At 39.4% G+C, this 20,165-nt stretch overlaps 1 protein-coding gene across 2 annotated transcripts in view; it reads left to right on the top strand.

Moving 5' to 3' along the window:
- Window positions 1-20,165, top strand: part of adcy5 (adenylate cyclase 5) — a 93,338-nt gene that overhangs the window by 54,820 nt on the left and 18,353 nt on the right. For both annotated transcript variants that reach the window (XM_063497019.1, XM_063497018.1), the window contains exons 4-9: window positions 3,396-3,507; window positions 9,457-9,584; window positions 11,963-12,121; window positions 13,257-13,398; window positions 15,522-15,659; window positions 19,604-19,626. In XM_063497019.1, coding sequence (XP_063353089.1) covers window positions 3,396-3,507; window positions 9,457-9,584; window positions 11,963-12,121; window positions 13,257-13,398; window positions 15,522-15,659; window positions 19,604-19,626 — 702 coding nt within the window. The remainder of the gene's footprint in view (window positions 1-3,395; window positions 3,508-9,456; window positions 9,585-11,962; window positions 12,122-13,256; window positions 13,399-15,521; window positions 15,660-19,603; window positions 19,627-20,165) is intronic.

The following is a 20,165-nucleotide window of genomic DNA, read 5'->3' as shown; positions in this document are numbered from 1 at the left end:
AAAAACATGAAGAGGAAAAGCCCAAAAGGGAAAATAATGACAAGCACAGCGTTTGATAAGGAAAACATGGGCGACCGATTGATACTAATTAGACAAACTGAAACATGACACGTGTGCATCGTTGCATTAGTAGACATGGAAGGCTATGTTACCAGAAGACTTGGCAAAACAATGAAAAGATTGCTTATATAAAATGAGTGAATTTAAGTTTACATTAGAATATATTTGATAAAACACATTGAAATATGTCAGGAATATGGAGTCGACCTGTGAATCAATGACTGAAGAAAACATGAATATTCACAGATGATAATTATGAAAAAAGGCAATTTCTCGAGAAATGATGATTTCGCATTACTCTGCCTTTACTTTTTAACCACATTTTTCTGCACTGTGTTGTTCCTTTAGGCTCTGTGCATTTGGTACAGCAGCACAGTTTTATCATAATGTAATGACACATGTTCTAATAAATTATAGGATTAATCTGAGGTCTTTATTCCCCACCTGACCATGACTTGCAGCACAAGTTGTTTTCCAGTCCTCTGCTGTGAAATGAAGACTTGGAAACTAAGTAAAGTGAACTCTCTGACATACAGGATGTAAACATGCCAAATATGATTTCTTCTCTTAAACAGTCCTTTGTGAGCATTATTTAAACAGGTGTTTACAAGTCTAGAAAGTGACTGTACATACTGAAGTAACAATTTGTTTTTATAACGAGTTTAAATATTAGCATCTCCTTTTTCTGGAGTGAAAAACCTGTTATGCCATATGGGACTGTTTTTTAACATTTAGCACTTCCTCTAATATTTTCTAACATACCAGATTTTAACCAGATTTTTCATATTTCAGTCAGATATTTTTAACAGAAGATTAGTTTAGCTTTCCTTTCAGGGCATTATTAGCTGGCTCAAGCCCATGTGTGTCATAAAGTGTACATTACACTGCATGTTTATATTGCAATAAAAGCAGCATAGTGCAGTGATGTGCTGCAAAGGTCAGCTATAAACGTTGCAGTTTGGATCAATCAGAAATCATCTTTTCGGGGCAGGTAAGAAAAACACAGTGTGCATCCTTTTATCCTTTCTTATTTTTCATATTTTTCTTGTTGAGGCGAAGGCAAAGAAAACAGTTCTTAAATCACTTATAAAGAAAGCATAAAAAAGGATAAAAATGAATTTGAGAGGGCCCTGCAGGACTTGCTCTTTTGAGCTCTGCAAATTCCAGGCTGTCCTTCAAGGTTTATCCTTGCATTAAATTGGGAACGACTGTCATAATAAAAAAAAAATCTCTGAATAAAAACTTTTAAAAAGTACACCCAGTTATTTATATCCACTAAAATCTGTTCATGCCTGTTCACCCACCTCCCCTCCTAGATTAAAGCAGGAGATAGATGTGTTGTATTTTTTAAGCTTAAGTGAGTGTTTGTTACAGCTGCTGCAAGAAAAACCCTGCTAAGCAGTATTGTTTTTTGCAGCACACGAGGCATGGTCTCGCCCCCTTAGTTTGAGTAATGAAGTTCATCACATGTTTCACCCCATGAGGACATCAGAGAATAACTACGCTCATTGAAGAAAGAAATGTCAAGCGTGAAATGAGACTTTCTGTGGGTTATGATGTTTCACAGAACAACTTCAGCCATTCACAAGCCTTTTTCGTGGCTTTTATCTGAGTGTACGTGAGGCCAATCTGACTGTCTCCCAGAGCTAAAGCCGAGCCTATTACTGCCTCTATCTGCCAGCCTGGCCTCTTTGTCCTTGTTTCTTTCAATGATTCAGCCTGGTGAGATCATCAGCCCCGCTGTTGTGCCAGTGTCAGTAGAGTAAATGCCTCAATCACAGAAAGGCCTGTGCTGTATCATCTTACCTTGTTCCCAGCTAACTTTTCGCAAACTCCACATGTATTAGACACTCTCTCTCACACACACACACACACAAAAACACACACACTTTGCACAGACCTCATTTAAACTCCAGATTAAAGCCATTGTATTACACATGACTGTGCAAAGCCCCCTCAGCCGCAGTCTCACACCTTTCATCTGCATCAGTGGCTCCAAGGTACATCTTGACCCGAGTCCTGAAATCTCTCGTCTCTATCTCCATCAATTCATTTGAACTCTTTGTATTACTTTTCTTTGTAAATTCAGTAAAAACAACAGCTGTCAGCATTGGAACATATTTTGAATTGCATATAAGTAAACAGAGTGTAGTCTTACAGAGCTTTATTAGTAGCCAAAGTGCCACATCATCTGTGTAGTTTAAAAACTTGTCGTGAAATGACTTTATCGTCTAACTTATCCAATCATAGTCTGATATATAGAACCTTTTGTCTCAATGACAGCTCAGTTGCTGTCCACCAACTATTTATAACACATAAAAGACTCATGCTGTTGAACTAGAGTCACACTGAAACACAGACAGAAGCTCTTACCCAAGCTTGCCTGCGAAACTGCTTTCCGTCTGTCATCAACACTTGCTTATCCTCTTCAGCGCCGCAGCTGACATTTGTCTAGAGGTGTGGTATACGCTGAACACGGCTGACGCCTTAAAAGAGACCAGTGATCACGCTCACGCTCCTGTGGGCATTTTAGTGTCGCACTCATTGAACTGTGGATGGAACATGTGGGCTCAGAAGGTTTGAAGTCATCCTGGCCCGAGCTGCTAGAAATCAAACATGGAGTTGTTTTTAGGTTAATCTATTCCCACAGTGCTTATTGCAGTGAAGCCATAGGTCAGTTTGGGATTTGTCCTGAATGATGTTGACCTTGCCACCGGTGGCACAGAGATTTGATTCCCGGTAGTCCTCTGACTTGTTCAAACAATAAGAGTTTATTTAGATCACACGTGGAGCAGCAGCAAAGCGACAATGTCGTTGCTACAATGGCAGCCTCGAGAAGGGTGCAGTAGAGCTAAAATTATGCTTTCCAAATGCTACGTGAACAAGCATACTCCTGTCACTCTTGCTTTTGTATTTCATTCCTGTTTCCAGCCTACATCCTGACAGCTGAACTGAGCATACTTTTATAGCCTCATCAACATGCTTGACGCACGCATAGTTGATATTTGTTTCAGTCCCCCTGCAAGTCTTTACAAGCCATGAGTGGTTTGCAAAAACATTTCCACATATCTCCAGAGAAGAATTATTTAGCTTTCACTGGATTTCAGTGGATTTATACTTTGTAGTGAAGTTCATCGCAGGGATGTGAAAAGTAGTACTCACAGATACCCTTTGCTCATTTTTGTTAGCATACAGTATCTTGTTTTTCTGCCTCTTCAGGTAAAAGTGTGGTCAGCAGGGAAATCACTTCAGTATAGAGAAAACTGGGAATTCAGGGAATGAGAAAAAGGCTTTTCTGAATGAATTCTGTCTCTTTTGTCTTTGTGTTTCTGCAGCATCTTATTTGCGGACATTGAGGGTTTCACCAGTCTGGCATCGCAGTGCACAGCACAGGAGCTGGTGATGACTCTCAATGAACTGTTCGCCCGCTTTGACAAGTTGGCAGCGGTAAGGATGTAATCACTTGCATGTATATGTACAGTGCTGTGCAAAAGTCTTTTGCTAGGAAAATGAGAAATAGCTGCAGTGATTCATTGGAAACTTGTGCAAGCATACATGGAAGTATAATATGTATATAATATGTAAGGTCCTACAAAGCTGAAACCACAGTAGGGCTCATTGCCTGTTTTTTGGTCAATGCAGCCAAAGTGCTTCGTCTCATCTGATGTGACCTCTCTTCGTCTGTTTGTGTGTGCAGCTCACCCTCACCTCTGACTAAACAAACACTGACCTGCAGGTTTTTATGTGTAAACAACACAGAGAAGAAAGATAGCCGTGTAATCTGGGCGATAGCCTTAAACAGCTCCTGCCTGTGTTGTTGCAAAATGTGAAGAATAAAAATGTAAAACAGGGCTCTAGAGTGCGACCAATTTGGTCGCAAATGCGACCAAATTTTTCAGTGGTGCGACTAAAAAAAAATATTCGGGTAACAAAAAAAAAAAAAAAATCTCTGCTACTCTCCGTGTGGTCAACAACAGACACACATTATGCCCCTATCGTGGACTAAACCAATCAGAGATAGTCAGGGGCAGGACCTCTCTGATTGGCTGTGGTCCAGTTGAAAGTGCAGGTGGAAGAGGGAGGCGAGTAGTTTGAATAAAGCGATATCGAGTCATTAAATCCTGAATTGACTTTTAAATATAACTGTGTTTTGCCAGAAATGCCAGATTCTCAGATTAAAGCTCACAAAACTATTTCAACAACCACCAAACAGCAAATGAGAGCAGGTACATGGATTCCACACAAAGACGTAAACACAGAGCGGACCTGACGCATCAGAATCAGCTTTGTCTTTCTCGGCTTTCTCACCCGACGGACACGCTGTCGGAGCTCAGCGATTCTGATGTGTCTGGTCCGCTCTGTGTTTACGTCTTTTTGCGCTGATTCTGAGCTGCAGGTTTTGTCTCTCTCCAACCAAAATTCTCTCTCCAACCAAAAACCTTCTATTAATTTCACTTTAAGGAGACAAGAAGAGACTTTCACATGTAAATAACCGAGGCCCCTGAAGACCGGCCTTTGGAGCTAGGGCTTTTTCATTTGGCGTGTTTGATTCCTCTGTGCACTTCTTGCTCGCATTCTCTGTAAGAAAGAGGAGCTAAGGTATGAAAAAGAGATGTATGTGAGGTCAGGGGAAAAAGGTCTGTGTAATGAAAGGCCCAGTGGGTGTTAATTCTGAAAGCATTTGCCCTTATTCTTTTGTCTGACATTTGTTAGCGGTCAGACAAACCTGACTCCAATTTCATTATCCTGAAGTACACAACTACATTTGTGAGAATGGATCATTTCAGTAATGCAATAAAAGAATGACAGACAAAGAGGGGGAAATAATTTTTGGGATGATTTTGACGATGTAAGTTTGGTCAGTGACAAAGAAAGGAACAGCCCATTTTATTTGAGGTAGACAGAATATCAACCAGAAAATCCCTCAATCTAAAAAAAAAAAAAAAGGTGAAAGTGCTGCTGTCAGATTAAATCAAAATCGAGCTCTTCAGCATCAACCTGACCCACTGTGTTTGCAGCAAGAGAAATACTGAATATGACCCACAGAACACCATCCCCACAGTCAAGCACAGAGGTGGAAACATTATGCTTTGTACTGTTTTTTTGCTAAGAATACAGGACGACGTCATCGCACGGAGGGCCCAGCGGACAGGGCCATGTACCGTAAAATCTTGGATGAGAACCTCCATCCTTCAGTCAGAACACTGAAGATGGGTCGTGGATGAGTCTTCCAGCATGACCCAAAGTGACTCAAAGCATACCATGGCAACAGTGGAGTGGCTAAAGATGGTCATAGGGTGGCCGAGCGAGTCTCCAGACCTCAGCAAGTAAATTGTGGAGCTAAAGCTTCGAGTTGCCAAGCAGCAACCAAGAAATTTAAAGGATTTAGAATATTTCTGTAAAGAGGAGTCGGCCAAAAACCGTCCTCTGTGCAAACCTGGTGACCAACTACAAGAAATGTCTGACTGCGGTGCCTGTCAGCAAGGATTTCTCCACCAAGTTTTGCTTGGGGATCAAATACTTATTTTATATAATGTACTTTTTTTCTGGATTTTTGGTTGATATTCTGTCATCCTCTCTGAAAATGAAACTACCACAAAAATTAGAGACTGTTTATTTATTTGTAAGCAAGCAAACTTACAAATTATTATTTCCTCCACTGTTTAAATACTGTGAAAGCAAAAGTGACAAAATTTTCCAGCTTTAACTGTGATCTGTTTTTGCTGTAGCATTTGATGTGTCCCCAAAGATGCAGTAGGACACTCACACATTCTCTAGTTAATGTATTATTAAAATATTGGTTGTATAGCGCTTAACAGCATAGTTCTTATTTTTCAGGTCTGCATTCACAACAATATTTCTAAGCGCGTGGAGACAAAGGAGGTCCTGATACAGAAAAACTCAGAACAAATCAAATGCATCTGCAGCCCTAGTGCTCAGTGATCACAGTGTTCCATTAAAAATGAATGAAGCTTTCAGAGAAAAGCAGCAGCTTTGATGCTGCCGGTGCGGGCAAGTTCTAACAGAGACTGAATACTCATACTTTTCTGCAGCTGGCCTGAAAATCATTATCGATTTGGTCAGTTTGGTTACAGGTGCAAGAACTGCATGTATGTGTAGTCCACAGTATTTAGACACCAGGAATTAGTAAAGTAATCTTAGAGGCAGCTGGAAAAGGTCATTAAATACATAGTTAATGCTGCTGTGAACACAGACGTGAGCGCAGAGTTCCAGTGTTTAGAAAGCACACCATAACATCTGTTTTATGTTTGCCGTCAGTTTCCAGTGTCTGAACCACAGTTTCATAGACGGCATATTCAGGAACAATGTTCCCTCTAAGCTGCGCACGTGCGCAATTGCGCACTGTTGGCACGGTCTCTGCGCAGAGAAAATCTGCGTTGCGCACACAAAAAAATTCTAACCCGAATTGAAATTAAAGTAAATATGTGCCGACACCGGAGTTTTAAGCGGCGTGGCTGATGTGGAGTGAAGCCACGTTAATGACAACGTGTACAACCATTGGAGATGTGAGCAGGACAGACGGAACAACTGACGGGAAAAGTGTGGACTTTATACCAGTTTTTAAATAGTGTTGATAGGCCACGTAAAACCAGAGTTATAATAAAAAATATCTGCAATGTTTGGTTTTCTTCTTGAATACTATCGTTGTTTATATTTACTGCGGGAAGAAACGGTAAAAACGGCGTTTTATAAGGAAAGCGCTCTCCGCCTGTGAGCAAAGACGAAACCAAAACACCCCCCACCCTTTCCCATTGGTCGAAAAATGTACCATGTCGACCAATCAAAACATGGCATTTAGTTGTTAAGAAACGGGAGGAAGTTTTAGGAGTGACGGCGGTTTTGAGATGTGAGAGTTTTGCAACGTTTAGCGCAAATCTTGTGTAGTTAGTGTGTAGTGAAGTCAATAGTTTTGTTGTGTGTATCAGAACAATGAGGCGACTGCTGAATGTTACAGGTGTTACAGGAGTGATACATCTCCTGTTGTCAGGCCTGCAGGTATCAGGCTGTTGTTCTCCTTTATCTCATAGTGGACAGAAATTATTTTTTGGAGTGGCACAAATAATTTGTGTGGCATCAAATTTGATGCAGAACAGCTGATTGTTCTGTAAATAGTTTGACATGTTTATTTAAAAAACACCTTGGCTGCATTTTTAGGTAAACAGCTGCAAAACACTTTGTTGTTTGCAAAATTCAGTTACTTTTTTGAAGAAATAACTATATAATTAATTGCCCAACATTGGTCATTATATACTGTATTTTGCAGACAGAGTTACAGGACTCTCTTCCAGACCACAGACTCATAATACAAGTCAGAGCTTTATTTAAAAAAAAAAAAAGAAAAAAAGAAAGTTGTGTTTTCAAAATTGGAGTTCAAGTTATTTTTCCTTCCAATAGTGTTAACATACTACACAGGTCATGAACAAGATTTTTTTTTTAATTTTCATTGTAAGTGGGCTAAAGCACTTAATGAAAAGTTGTCTAACAGAAATGTAAATGCTGTAATTTGATTATTTTAATAAACCATGTAACTTGGATGGATTTGACGCTGGGGTAACCACAGTGCACACGTCTAATGTCGCTCACAGTGGTCCACGAGATCGCTCAGGGAGTTTGTGTGTTCGCTCAGACACATGAAAAATTAGAGGGAACATTGTTCAGGAACATTGATTTTTCTTTTTCTTAGACAAAAACATCTTTGTTTTTTCAGCTAAACCTCAATATATACCATTTGTTTCTAAAAGGTGAAAAGCTAATTAATATTTCATAGTGAAACACCAATAACGGCATTATATACCAGACAGGTTGCAACTGACACTTTTAGGTCCATGCCAGAGGTACCTTGTATTTCTGCAAACACACAAAGACACACACACAGCCGCACGTATTCTCTTTCTGTGCTTCTTACACAGTGGAGCTCATTGTAGTTTCTCAGTCCCATGTGCTAGGGCGATACTCAGGTGGCCATCATGAGACACTATATTCTCCTATGCCTTTAGGATCAACAGACAAACACATGCACACACAAAAACAAACAAACACACACACACTGTTAAATGATTCTAAAAGTTAAAAGTTGTAAGGCAAATGTGAGGCATCTATACTTGGTTATTGTGGAAATCCTAGTTTCTGAACTCTGTGGAATACCAGGATTTCTGCATTCATTTAATAAAAGAGAATTCAGGAAAATTGACATAAGGGATAATTTTTTGAAAGCAACTGACTCCTAGTCTCAATAATGGTCTCAGTAAACATGTGGATCAAAGCCTTGTCAGGCAAGTTGTGACAACAAGTTTTACCAAAAGAAAAAAAAATTTAATCTCAGGCTATTTCTTCTTTCATCTAGTTTCATTGTTTTGTTTAGTTTTAGCTCTAAAAATCTTGGTGTGAACTTTACATAGCATTGTGGGGGAAGCAGGGGAGAAAAATAGAAACAAAGACTAAAAGCCAAACACCATCAGAAATTTCTCCAAAAACATTTTGGTATCATCACATCGCAAATTTATAAAAGATAGTTGGGCAGATTTACAAACTACAAACAAAATCTTCGAAAGTGTGAAGCATGGTGTGTCATCATGGTTTGAGGCTAATTTCCTTCCTCGGGGAGTTCCAATCACATGAAAGCAAGCTGATATTAAGATTTTTATTTTTATTTATTTATTTATTCTGTCAGGGCAGCAGGCCATCACCTGAAGCTTAACAAATCAAGAGAAAGAAAAGGATCATTCTAAAGATGTCTAAAAGATAAACTTTTGGGATTTTATTAGTTTGATCACGTTGATTTTGTCAGTTTTTGCCACACTAATGAAAAATGGATCACATTTATGAATAATCAATGCACAAGTCCCAGTAAGGGGATTAGGAAATTTAGTACCAGGTTATCATAGCTTCTAATAAGGTGTCTTCTCCTCTTCATGAATATACAAACAAAACATTGAGCTGAAATCTGGTAAATAGTTTTATATTTATGATTAAGTAGGAAATTATTCTATCAGTGCAACAATAACTCTTAAAATTATTAGTTTATTCAACAGCAGGAAAGGAAGTCTTTTGTTATAATTTGTTATAATTTATCAGTCATATGATTTGGCCTGTCTTACCTCAGTTCTGTCTACTTGAGTTAGTTGGGAATTACTGCAGTATTTTGTCCACTGAATTGCAAGATACTATTGTAAGGTGAAAGATAAAGAGAGGATATCATAAGGTGGATCCAGTTATAGCTGTGTGTCTTTGTTTCACTGGCTCCCAAAGGTCTCCCACCATCAGTGAATTACATAAAAGTGAAATAACTCTAAAACCCATCGTAATAACATCTTCATTTTCTAGGATACCTCTCCAGTAAGTTGCTCTTTCTTGTGCTCATGCTTCCCGTAACAGGAGAACCACTGTCTGCGGATCAAGATTTTGGGAGACTGCTACTACTGTGTGTCTGGTCTGCCGGAGGCGAGGGCCGACCACGCCCACTGCTGTGTGGAGATGGGGCTGGACATGATAGAGGCTATCTCGTAAGTTGTCCCCTGACTGTAACAAGGCATCTGTGGCTGTAATTAAAATGCTTAAATATGTGCAAATAGCAGACAGCGGTGGGGCAAATGAATGAATGGATGATTTCCAGATGCAGTTTCAGTTATATTTGATGTTCCGTATCCTTTGCCACATATTAAACTAGTAATGAATAACATCACTTTATTTCCAGAATCCATTAAAAAAAATGAGTGGTGATCAGAGAGCGAGACTGGCTAATATCTGATGTTGTTTTGCTCTGAGGTTGAAGTAACAGTGCTGACAGACTGAGTGGTGCTGATGAAGGATATAAAACGTCTGCGACTCCCTCCCTAAAGAGACTACGTGGTCCTCGATGCTTTTGATTTTTTCCCAGCACAGTCTGAAGTTTCTAAACCGTCACAGCTGATCAGCCTTACTGTGCTGATCACCTCTATCACTTCATCTGTCCATTTTTTCCCCCTTTATATGTTTAGAAAGCTCTGTGGAGGGGATGCTATTCTAGGGTGGGCTGACCTTTTATTCAGGGGTAGAACTTGACATAACAATATGTGCACTCCTTTCCCCGCCAAAAGTAAGATTAATCATGTTAGTCATATCTCTGCACTTAATATGAAACTACCAACAGCAGTAAATATTACCCTAAATTTTCCTTTAGAAGCCAGATTAATGAATCATTGAGCAGCTGGGTAAGAAATGTGAGTTTATGCTGGGGTTTTTTTCAGTTTAATGAAAATATAGATAAACTTTATTATCATTCAGTTACACACCAAGAAGTGCACATCAGAGTGAAAGCACGTTGTCTGGCTCAGAATAGAACAAGAAAAAGTACAGTATGCTGAGGTCATGAGAAAAACATTTGTGTTTGGTTGAATATTTCTTTGTTGGAATTGCTTCTTGGCAATATATATTTTATCCAGTGGAAATCCTGTTTATTTCCCCTTAAATGGTGCCACAGCTGTAAGGCAAAATGCATTTGTGCATTTGATGGTTGTACAGTAGAATCCAATTCTTTTTTATATAATTTATGTACAGTGTTGGGGAGTAACGGAATACATGTACCGCCGTTACGTATTTAAAATACAAAATATGAGTAACTGTATTCAGAGCCGCGGATCTTCAGTAATAGTAATAAATCACACAGCAATAGTACATTCATGTAGCTGTAAAAAGCATGATAATATATTAAGTAATCCAAAGTATTCAGAATACGATACTCTCATTGAGTAACTTAACGGAATACGTTACAGAATACATTTTGGGGCATGTATTCTGTAATCTGTAGTGGAATACATTTTAAAAGTAACCTTCCCAAATGGTAAATGGCCTGCATAGCGCTTTTCTAGTCCATAGGACCCAAAGCGCTTTACACTACATTCAGTCATTCACCCATTCACGCACACATTCACACACTGGTGATAGCAAGCTACATTGTAGCCACAGCTGCCCTGGGGCGCACTGACAGAGGCGAGGCTGCCGGACACAGGCGCCACCGGGCCCTCTGACCACCACCAGTAGGCAAACATGGGGTTAGTATCTTGCCCAAGGATATTTGGCATGCAGCCAGGATGCAGTCTGGGATCGAACCACCGACCTTCTGATTAGTGGCTGACCTGCTCTGCCACCTGAGCTACAGCCACCCACTGTTTATGTAATATTGCAAATATTAGATACCTGACAGAGGACCGTAGGACCATGAAGATAGTTTACAAAACAACTCCAGACCCAGGATCCTTTACTCCTGTACTGTCGTGGTGTTATAATCTAATCAGAAGTGCATCGTTCTTTCTTTCCTTGGCTTTACCTACACAGGTCATTTGTCAGATCTTGAAATGCCTCTGTCAGTGATTATCTTGGAGTCTACAGTTTGTGACCACGTTGTCAGCTGTCGTCAGTGCGTCTTTGCAACTTCACAGTGAGAAATATTCTCTGTCAGTTTTTAAGATGATTATTGTGGAGTCAGATGAATAATCCTCAGATTAGGCTAAATGTCGTGGTTGTCCTTCTTGTTGCAGAAAAATTACATTTGCTGTTAAAGAGCAATTTCACCCAAATCACATAATTTCCATTTTCTTTGTAGCATTTAACCTTGATTTCAGTTTTATGCAGGCATTAGTTTATGAAAGTTATGATTCCCAAAGTGTTGGAGGACATATATGGACATTTATGAGTTTACAGACGCCTCTGTCAAAACGATCCTGTATGCGTGTAGGGATTAAAATGATGAAACAGGAAGTTGCTTGCAAGCAAAAGCAGGGATATAAGATGCACTGGAAAAAAGAAGTGATCCCTGGGATACCATAACATCAACACACTGGTGAAGAAAAAAGCTTAACTTGTAAATTATCTCTTAAAAAATGCTTTCTGTTTTTATTTGCAGGCTGGTACGGGAGGTGACTGGGGTAAACGTCAACATGCGAGTGGGCATCCACAGTGGCAGAGTGCACTGTGGGGTGCTGGGGCTCAGGAAGTGGCAGTTTGATGTCTGGTCCAACGATGTCACGCTAGCAAATCAGATGGAAGCTGGGGGCAAAGCAGGGTACGTCTCTCCAATGATATTCAAGTTCAGACTGCCTACAAAGTACAAGCCCTACTCTAAAAAAAGTTGGGATGTTGTGTAAAACCTAAAGAAGAAAAATAATTGAATCATCTGCAAATGTGATAAACCTGTTTATATTGAGAAAATGTGGCATGTGCCAAAGTATTAGTTCATTTAACGTTTGTTGGCAGCAAAACGTCTAAAAGATGTACCACTGTGTAGCATCCCCTCTTCTTTTAACAACCGTCGGGGAAGTGAGGAGGACCAGCTGGAGTTTTACCGTCAGAGATGGAGTATTTGGAACTGAGTGCTGATAACAAGATGGAGGGTTCCTCTCCTCTTTAGCTGAGAGGATGTGGTGTCACCGTTTTCCTAAGAGAATTTCAAATTTTGATTCATCCGACCACAGAACAGTTTTCTGTTTTGTCTCAGTACATTTTGAAGAGAAGACAGCAGTGTTTCTGGATGTTCATATGTGGCTTCTTCTTTGCGTAAAAACACTTTAGCCAGCATTTATCAATGGGACGGGGAAGTAACAATGCCTCCTGAGCCCATGCAGTGATTTCATGGTCGTTTTTAATGCAGTGCTGAGGCCTGAAGATTGCAGGCATCCAATATGGATTTTCGTCTTTGTCCCTTGCACACAGAGATTTCTTAAATTTTTTTTGGATGATATAAAATACTGTAAATGATTAGATATTCAAAGTCTTTGCAAGTTTATGTTAAAATACATTTTTCTGAAATTCTCAATTTGGAGACACAGCTTAATGCACATCTCTGAAGATGTTCTTTGATAACCAGCTGTTGCTTTTTAGTAACACTTACTTTTCCAGCCTTTTTGTTTCCCCTGCTCCAACTTATTTTGAGATGTTTAATGAAAAATGTGCTAATATTTTTCACGTTTAAAATATCTCAATTTAAACATTTAATGTTTTATATTTTACATAATTAACAAAAGCTGGGTTTTCCAAATAGTCCCACAGAGTTGTAGATATGAATATACAGTGTCTGAATAATCAATACGCGCGCGTGTGTGTGTGTGTGTGTGTGTGTGTGTGTGTGTGTGTGTGTGTGTGTGTGTGTGTGTGTGTGTGTGTGTGTGTGTGTGTGTGTGTGTGTGTGTTTCTCATTTTAGGCGCATCCATATAACTAAAGCCACTCTGAATTACCTGAATGGGGACTATGATGTGGAACCGGGAACAGGAGGAGAAAGAAATGCCTACCTGAAGAAGCACAACATAGAAACCTACCTCATTGTGGGCTGCAGTCAGAAAAGGGTATTTCACTTATGTTTTATAGTACAAATACATACATCAAAATACATTAAGTGCTTTAAAGTGGCATCAACTGATTATTAAACACTAGGGGTCAGAAAAGAAACTCTGTGAGCTATAATTTATGGCTTATAGTGGGACACATTATTATTTATTCTTATGGCTCTTATGGCTTTTTAATCCTGTTTGACATTTAGTAGCTGCAGAATTTTTCAATAATAATTTTAAATTTCAAGGAAACCCATTGTTGACCTATATAATATAATCAATTAGCCTGACACGATTTAAAGATGAGGTCGAGGGTCAACAGCACACGTCTGTCAAGGTTGAAAAAATACAATGTAACATCCCAGAATTCCACTGAATCACAGTATGTGACATTTCTCCAGATCACAGAATCTGAAAAACCGATCGTTTTGTCATCTGTGTTATAAACCGGGAATCTGTTTCATCCAAGAGTGAGTTCGTCTCTGCTTCGCTGCGTGAGCTCAAGTTTGTTTATGACCAGACTTTTATCAGCTGTCTCTGTCCTCCAGCATCATCACAAGCTGCGACTAAAGATAGCATATCATGTGAAGTGATATTGTCTTCTCATTTTGCTGCTCATTGCTGGGAGACAGAAGGAAGACTGTGCAGTCTAATTATTTTGGTTACTTTTATCTTTTCTTTCTTTTTTTTGTGAGTACATCCTGGAGCCAGGATGCAGATCTAACAACAGAAGTAAAAAGAAATAAAATGACTACAGATTACCATCTCAGGAAACCAGCTTTTAACACAACACCAGAAGGAGAAAACGAATATTTTTCATCAGTGTAACAGTTTTACAGCTGGTGGATGTTTTACTTCTTCTTCTTCTGCATTTAGGAGAAGATTACCCTCTGATATTTTTCTGATATATATTTGACCTGGGCCACTTCCATATGTGCACAAATATAATATGGTTTTGTCTCCTGTGTGATGTCAGTCCAGTTCATGTAACTGTTACATCAGCCGCCTCATCTGAATGTCTTGCCACGAGAGTCTCGTTGAAATTGGCTGTCGGACGTAGTTAAAAGTGGCCCTCGACATTTGAAATATTTGGATGAAAACTTTGTCGGTGAAGCCATTCACATTATGATCCCACCACTCCTGGCTCGAACTCCAACATCCACACACACACCTCTTTGTACCAAAGTAGCGGCCATTATGCTACAAAGAGCCATAATGAAAAAGGACGCTCTCTTTCCCCCCCCCGCCCCTCATCCTTATCATCATCTGCTTACGAATTTGCTGACTTCCCCTGTGCATTTCTTTTATTTTTTCTTATTTTACTTGTTTATTATTAACAAGGATGATGTGCATTGTTGTAAATGTATCAGAGTTAGCCAAGGGCTAATCTAAAACAACCAAAAACAATTCAAATTATCAACTGTGACCAAACACATTGCCTTTTAGAGAACGTCATGTGACATTCAACGTTGCTAAAAGGATTTGCTCATCTGCCTTCATATTTTCCTTTCTTAATTCATAGGGTTTAAATTTGATGTGGACCAACCGTTGCAGCTGTAACAGGAAGGCTTTCCACAAGGTTTAGGAGTGTGCTTATTTTTGAATTCAAATACTCTGGGAATACCGTAAAAAGAGGGTTTATTTTATGTTCCCCCATCCTCAGATAGTATCAGACAAACAAACCTACATCAACCAAATAAAATCATTCAGCACTGGACACACTTAGCTTGACACAGCTACTTCCTAATTCAGGAGCAAGGCTCAGTCACATGAGTGAATTTCTGTTTACAGAGACACCAACAGATACTTCATTTTTGATGATTTGTCCCAGTTAATTGCTTTTTTTTAGAAACCGATTGCATGGAATTCCCAGATTCACCACTTTCATTCACAAACTGGTAGCAGATGACTCTGTCTTATGGCAACATTCATGGCAGGTTTTGGCGACAGCGTTCGCACGACTGATAATCATGCCAACACTGTGAGATAACGTTATCTTATTGGATAGAAGAGATATTCACAAAGTATATAATTTGCAGTTGATAAAAGGTGATAAATCCTAATATATGTTATTATAATACTCGCAAAATGTGTAAACTTTATTTCTAAAACCTGTCTTTGCTTTTTCTGTCTTACAGAAAGAGGAAAAGGCCATGATTGCCAAAATGAACCGGCAGAGGACCAACTCTGTCACCCACAACAGTGGACACTGGACCGACCGTCCCTTTTACAACCATTTAGGTGGAAACCAGATCTCCAAAGATTTGAAGAGGATGGTAAGACAAGATTTTTTAAACAAATGTTTATCGATAGATTAAAAGCATTCTAATGGTCTGCTTTGTAGCGCTGCTGTCTTTGGTGTTGTTAGAGTGCTAAAGCCAGGTGACTCTCCTGCCAATATCACATCTTGGCTCTCATTTGGTGATGAAGCCAACCCGTTGTTAATAACAATAATCCTGAGATCTGCAGTCCTGGTAAGCAGCAGCTCACTCCACCTCTCACACCTTACCCCCGGATCCGAGAGGCTCTCAGGAGCACTCGTGCAGGGGGGACAACAGCAATGTAGCAACGGCAGAGAGACGGAACCTCACCGAGACTGATTGTTATTTACGTACCGTAGCACTTCCTGCTGAGCCGAGCCTTCATGTAGTGACTCGCTCGGCGAATGGATGCGCCTATGCCTGACACATGTACACACAGAATAGCTGTTTTTCTCATATCACCAATCCACTCACCTCTCAGTGTATCTATGGCAGGAAAGAGGACGATAAGGTCCAGAGCTTTTATATTGACGTTATATATTGTGGAAATGGATGCTGTTCTACACGCTTTATTTCGAAATTGGTAATATTCACAAAAAGTTTCTGGTAAAAGGTGAATTCCATCATTTTTTTCACATCCAGAGCAGTTTTCTCTCGGATGAGAACAGAACAGCTTGTAATTATGTTATCATGCGAAAAGCAGTTAAATATCTTGTAAAGAAAATCTGGTTTTCCAGCAATAACAAGTTAATGATTTCATTGACATGAGGAATGAAAAGGGTTGTTTCTTCCCTGTGCTGTTATCCTCATGGGCCATGCATATAATTAGCCTATTATTGACGTGCATCAGGCTGATTCATCGCTACTCCACTTAAAAGTAGCAGCGTGTGTTTTATTCTTGCTGAGCCTTCTCACCTCTGTAAAACTGAAAATTCAGTGTTGATCTACTCTATCAATTGTAGCGCCCCGGAAAACAAACCCGTACTTAGTCCCTGAATCAAACAGCCAGGTCGTCTTCACGGCTACCAAGCTGTCCGCACGTATCTCGTGATCACAAGAAGGAAAACGGGTTTATTTTTTTCTTGTAATATCTTGCTATGCTTGGGAACATCTCAGAGAGAGCGAGAGCGAGATGTGCCTTTTCTTTTAGTTCCACATAACAAGATGAATCAATCCGATAACCACAACAGCAAAAATAACTGCAAGCACAGCTTTTTTCTGCTTCTGTAGTTTTCTCATCCTATTAAGTCCTTCTCAGCTTGTGGCATCATCAATGAACTGCACTTTTGTAATGGAAAGGCTGCTTTACAGTTGTAGTTTGCCGTTTGTTGCAAATCTTTTAGCTTTCAGTGGGATATTTTTATTCACTTCCAATGTGGGAAAATCAAAATCTGGAAATAAGGAAGTACTGAACTCAGTGTTGTAGAGATGCACGACTAAAAAACCAAGAATACCACTTTAATGGTTGATGTCAAAAATATAGAATGAGAACAGGTACACATATTTTATAATAATATTTAGGTCATGTTTATAGGTAGGTTGAGCACATTTTATAAAAGTTATTTTGGATCGATCTGTCTACTAAATGAGTGTAATGTCAGGTTGTGAGTACAGCCAGACAGAACAGTAAACTTACCTCTCTTATGAATATACAAACACCCTTTTCTACATCTTAGTTCTTTGTAACAATCCCACTGTGATCAAAGCATCGGAAACAACTTGGGGTTCAGCATCTGGTTCAGCAACTCTTTAACCAGTGTGCTTTTATTTTGAAAGAAACATCTGTTCTGCTTTAATAAACTTTTCATTAATAAACTGTCTGCACAGTTAAGTATTAGTTTTTGTATTTTTATGTGACCCACAGGGGGCTCTGTAGCTGACTTGGAGCTCTATGTAGCATAAATGCTGCAACAAGTGTGCACATAAAAAAAAGAAACAACATCAAATTAATGCTGCATTGATTTGCATTGGATCCTTCTGGCACTTAGAGCTAAGGCTGCTCAGCACAAAAATCGCCTTATCTCTCATCGTCCTGGATGACTACATTCAATTACTTGTCCTGACATCACATCAGCAGCTGCGTTGTTTTTCTTTCCTAATATCAGATGAGTGTGTCACCAAAGTCCTGTAAAAGTTTGCAGAAACATGAACGCTTTGACATCAACTTTATTTGCTGCGGCTCTGCCTTCCTTCATTGTCAGCCTCTGTTTTCTTTCTGCCTATTACTCTCTCACTCCATATCTTCATATCTCTATAGTCTTCATTAATCACAGCAAGCTCTGGAGCGAGCTTTGAAACAGAGCTGTAAAGAGTAAGGAATCAAATATGCACAGAGCGCATGAGGGAGGATTTTTATATGGCCGGGAGGAAACCTGGTTATGTCTGTCAGACACAGAATGGACTTTGGAGGTATTCAGGATTTTACACATGTACTTCTACTCCTGCTGCCCATTCAGCCTCTTGCTTTTGCAAACAGGAAGCAGTGGAGCAGGCAGGAATGCAAATAATTTAATTTTTACCTTTCACTTTTTCCTATTTGATTTTTTTCCCCCTTTACTTTCATGCAGGGGTTAGCTGTGCTGAATATTTCTTCAGCATAGTCATTCGTGTGTTTCGCCACAAGAGGGAGGTAGAGCAATTTGAATATCTGCAAGCTGGTATTCTGAAATGCTGTAATATGGCCAAATAGTTTAATGACAGTGAGAATCTGAACATAGTACAAACTGAGTAACAAAATATGATTAATGTGACTTTATAATGAAAAACAGTTAAAAAAATATATTACATTTTTTTCCATGACACAGCACACTGTATCATTTTGCAGGACAGCTCACCCAAAGTGTTAAAGTTGTGTGCTTTGCATCTGTTTGTTTATAGATCTTTGCATTTCAGTTGAAAAAAGGGGTGAAAATAACATTTGAAACATCTTGTTTATCTCTGCTCGACAACAAAACCTCCACTTCTCACATCTTTCTTATTTCGCTCATTCTGTCAGTTTATCTCTGCTCAAGAACTCAAAACCTGGTAAAAACTTTTAATTTCACGTTAATCATAGCCGTCATTTTTTGCCGAACAGAGCTGACAATGGGTGAACGGTCCAAATCTTGAGCTGAGTTTGATGCAAATGTCTTTTATTCAGTTCATACCTGAAGTGATCTGGATGATTTTTCCCCCCATGTCTGCTGGTTTCCAGCCACAGCGAACCTTTCCCTTTAAGCTTATTTTTCATTTGGCTCAGGGTAATCATTATGTCATCAGGCCCCCAATAGCTGTCTAATGGCAGCGTTGCGGTTGCTCATTATTTGTGAAGTTAAATTGAACAAGCTTCAATCAGAGGAATGATGATAGGCTGAGGCTCCTTAATGTAGTTTGAAAAGGAAAATTAGAAAATTAAAATAATTTGCAGCAAGGTTCAACCGAAGCAATAACCGCCTCTAAGCGGTGTATATAAATCCCGAAAATCACAGGAAGGATCTAAACCACTGTAGTGATATAACTTGTCCATGTGGCGGCGGCGGCGGCAGGGGGGGGGGGTGTTGTTGTTGCTGCTGAGGTACCTTTCATTAGCTGAAGATGTCTTGGGAGATTGCTTGGACTGTTATCTATGAAGTCTCTGAAAAAATTGTTCTAAATCACCGTCAAAACAGACGGAGCACACACTGATCGTCAAGCAGTTTAGTCCAAACATTGCAGAATGAGAGATATTTAATGTAGAATGACAACTTCTAAATATTGCAGAACATTGGATATTTTTGCTTTGTTTTTCATTTTATCATTTTAAAAATGCTTTCATTGAGTGAATCACCAGATATGTTGATGTGATTGTTCTGAGTTGTATTAAAAGAGCATTTAGCTGTAAAGAAAAAGAAAGCAGAACCAATCTGGTTTGAAAAGATTAAACACCTTTACCACATGTTGCTCTAAAAATCCTGTTTCCTGTTATCCTTTCTCTCTTTTAGGGCTTTGAAGACCCCAAAGACAAGTGAGTAGTGACTCATTGTGCTTGTTGTTTTGTCCTTTGTCTGTGTGCCACCTTAGAGGACTTGTTCTTACTGTGCCTTAGGCAATAGGCAATGATCCTGAAAATGAGCTGAAAGAGAAGAAGAAGCACTTTGAAACACAAATATGATTGTCACTGGTAATTTTAGCTGGAAAGTCAGAATAAATGGCATCATAATAAGATGATGTGCAAGATCTTTGATTTTTATGAGACTCCATGAGTCTTTTGCTGCTGGACAGAGTTTATGTTCTTAATGTGTTGCAGTATCAACTGTTTCATCCAGGACTTACAAAAAAAAGCCAGAGGAAGGGATATTTAACCCAAAGGCTCTCAGTGATCAAAGAGGAGCTGTCATTTATGGAGAAGCTGTCCTCCTCTTCTCCTCCCAAACAGTTCTGTATCTGTGAGTTTGTACTGAGCTGCAGCATCCAAGCCTCTGCCTGTGCCGCGGGCTACAGCACAGATCTTACTTCTTATGCAGACTGACAGGTTTTTAGAGTCGAGAGGAAGTACATGCTGGG

This window comes from Pelmatolapia mariae, linkage group LG16_19 (genome assembly GCF_036321145.2).
Source record: "Pelmatolapia mariae isolate MD_Pm_ZW linkage group LG16_19, Pm_UMD_F_2, whole genome shotgun sequence".
NCBI lineage: Eukaryota > Metazoa > Chordata > Actinopteri > Cichliformes > Cichlidae > Pelmatolapia > Pelmatolapia mariae.
Note: the sequence above shows the minus strand (reverse complement) of the source record. Positions and strands in the feature narration are given on the sequence as shown.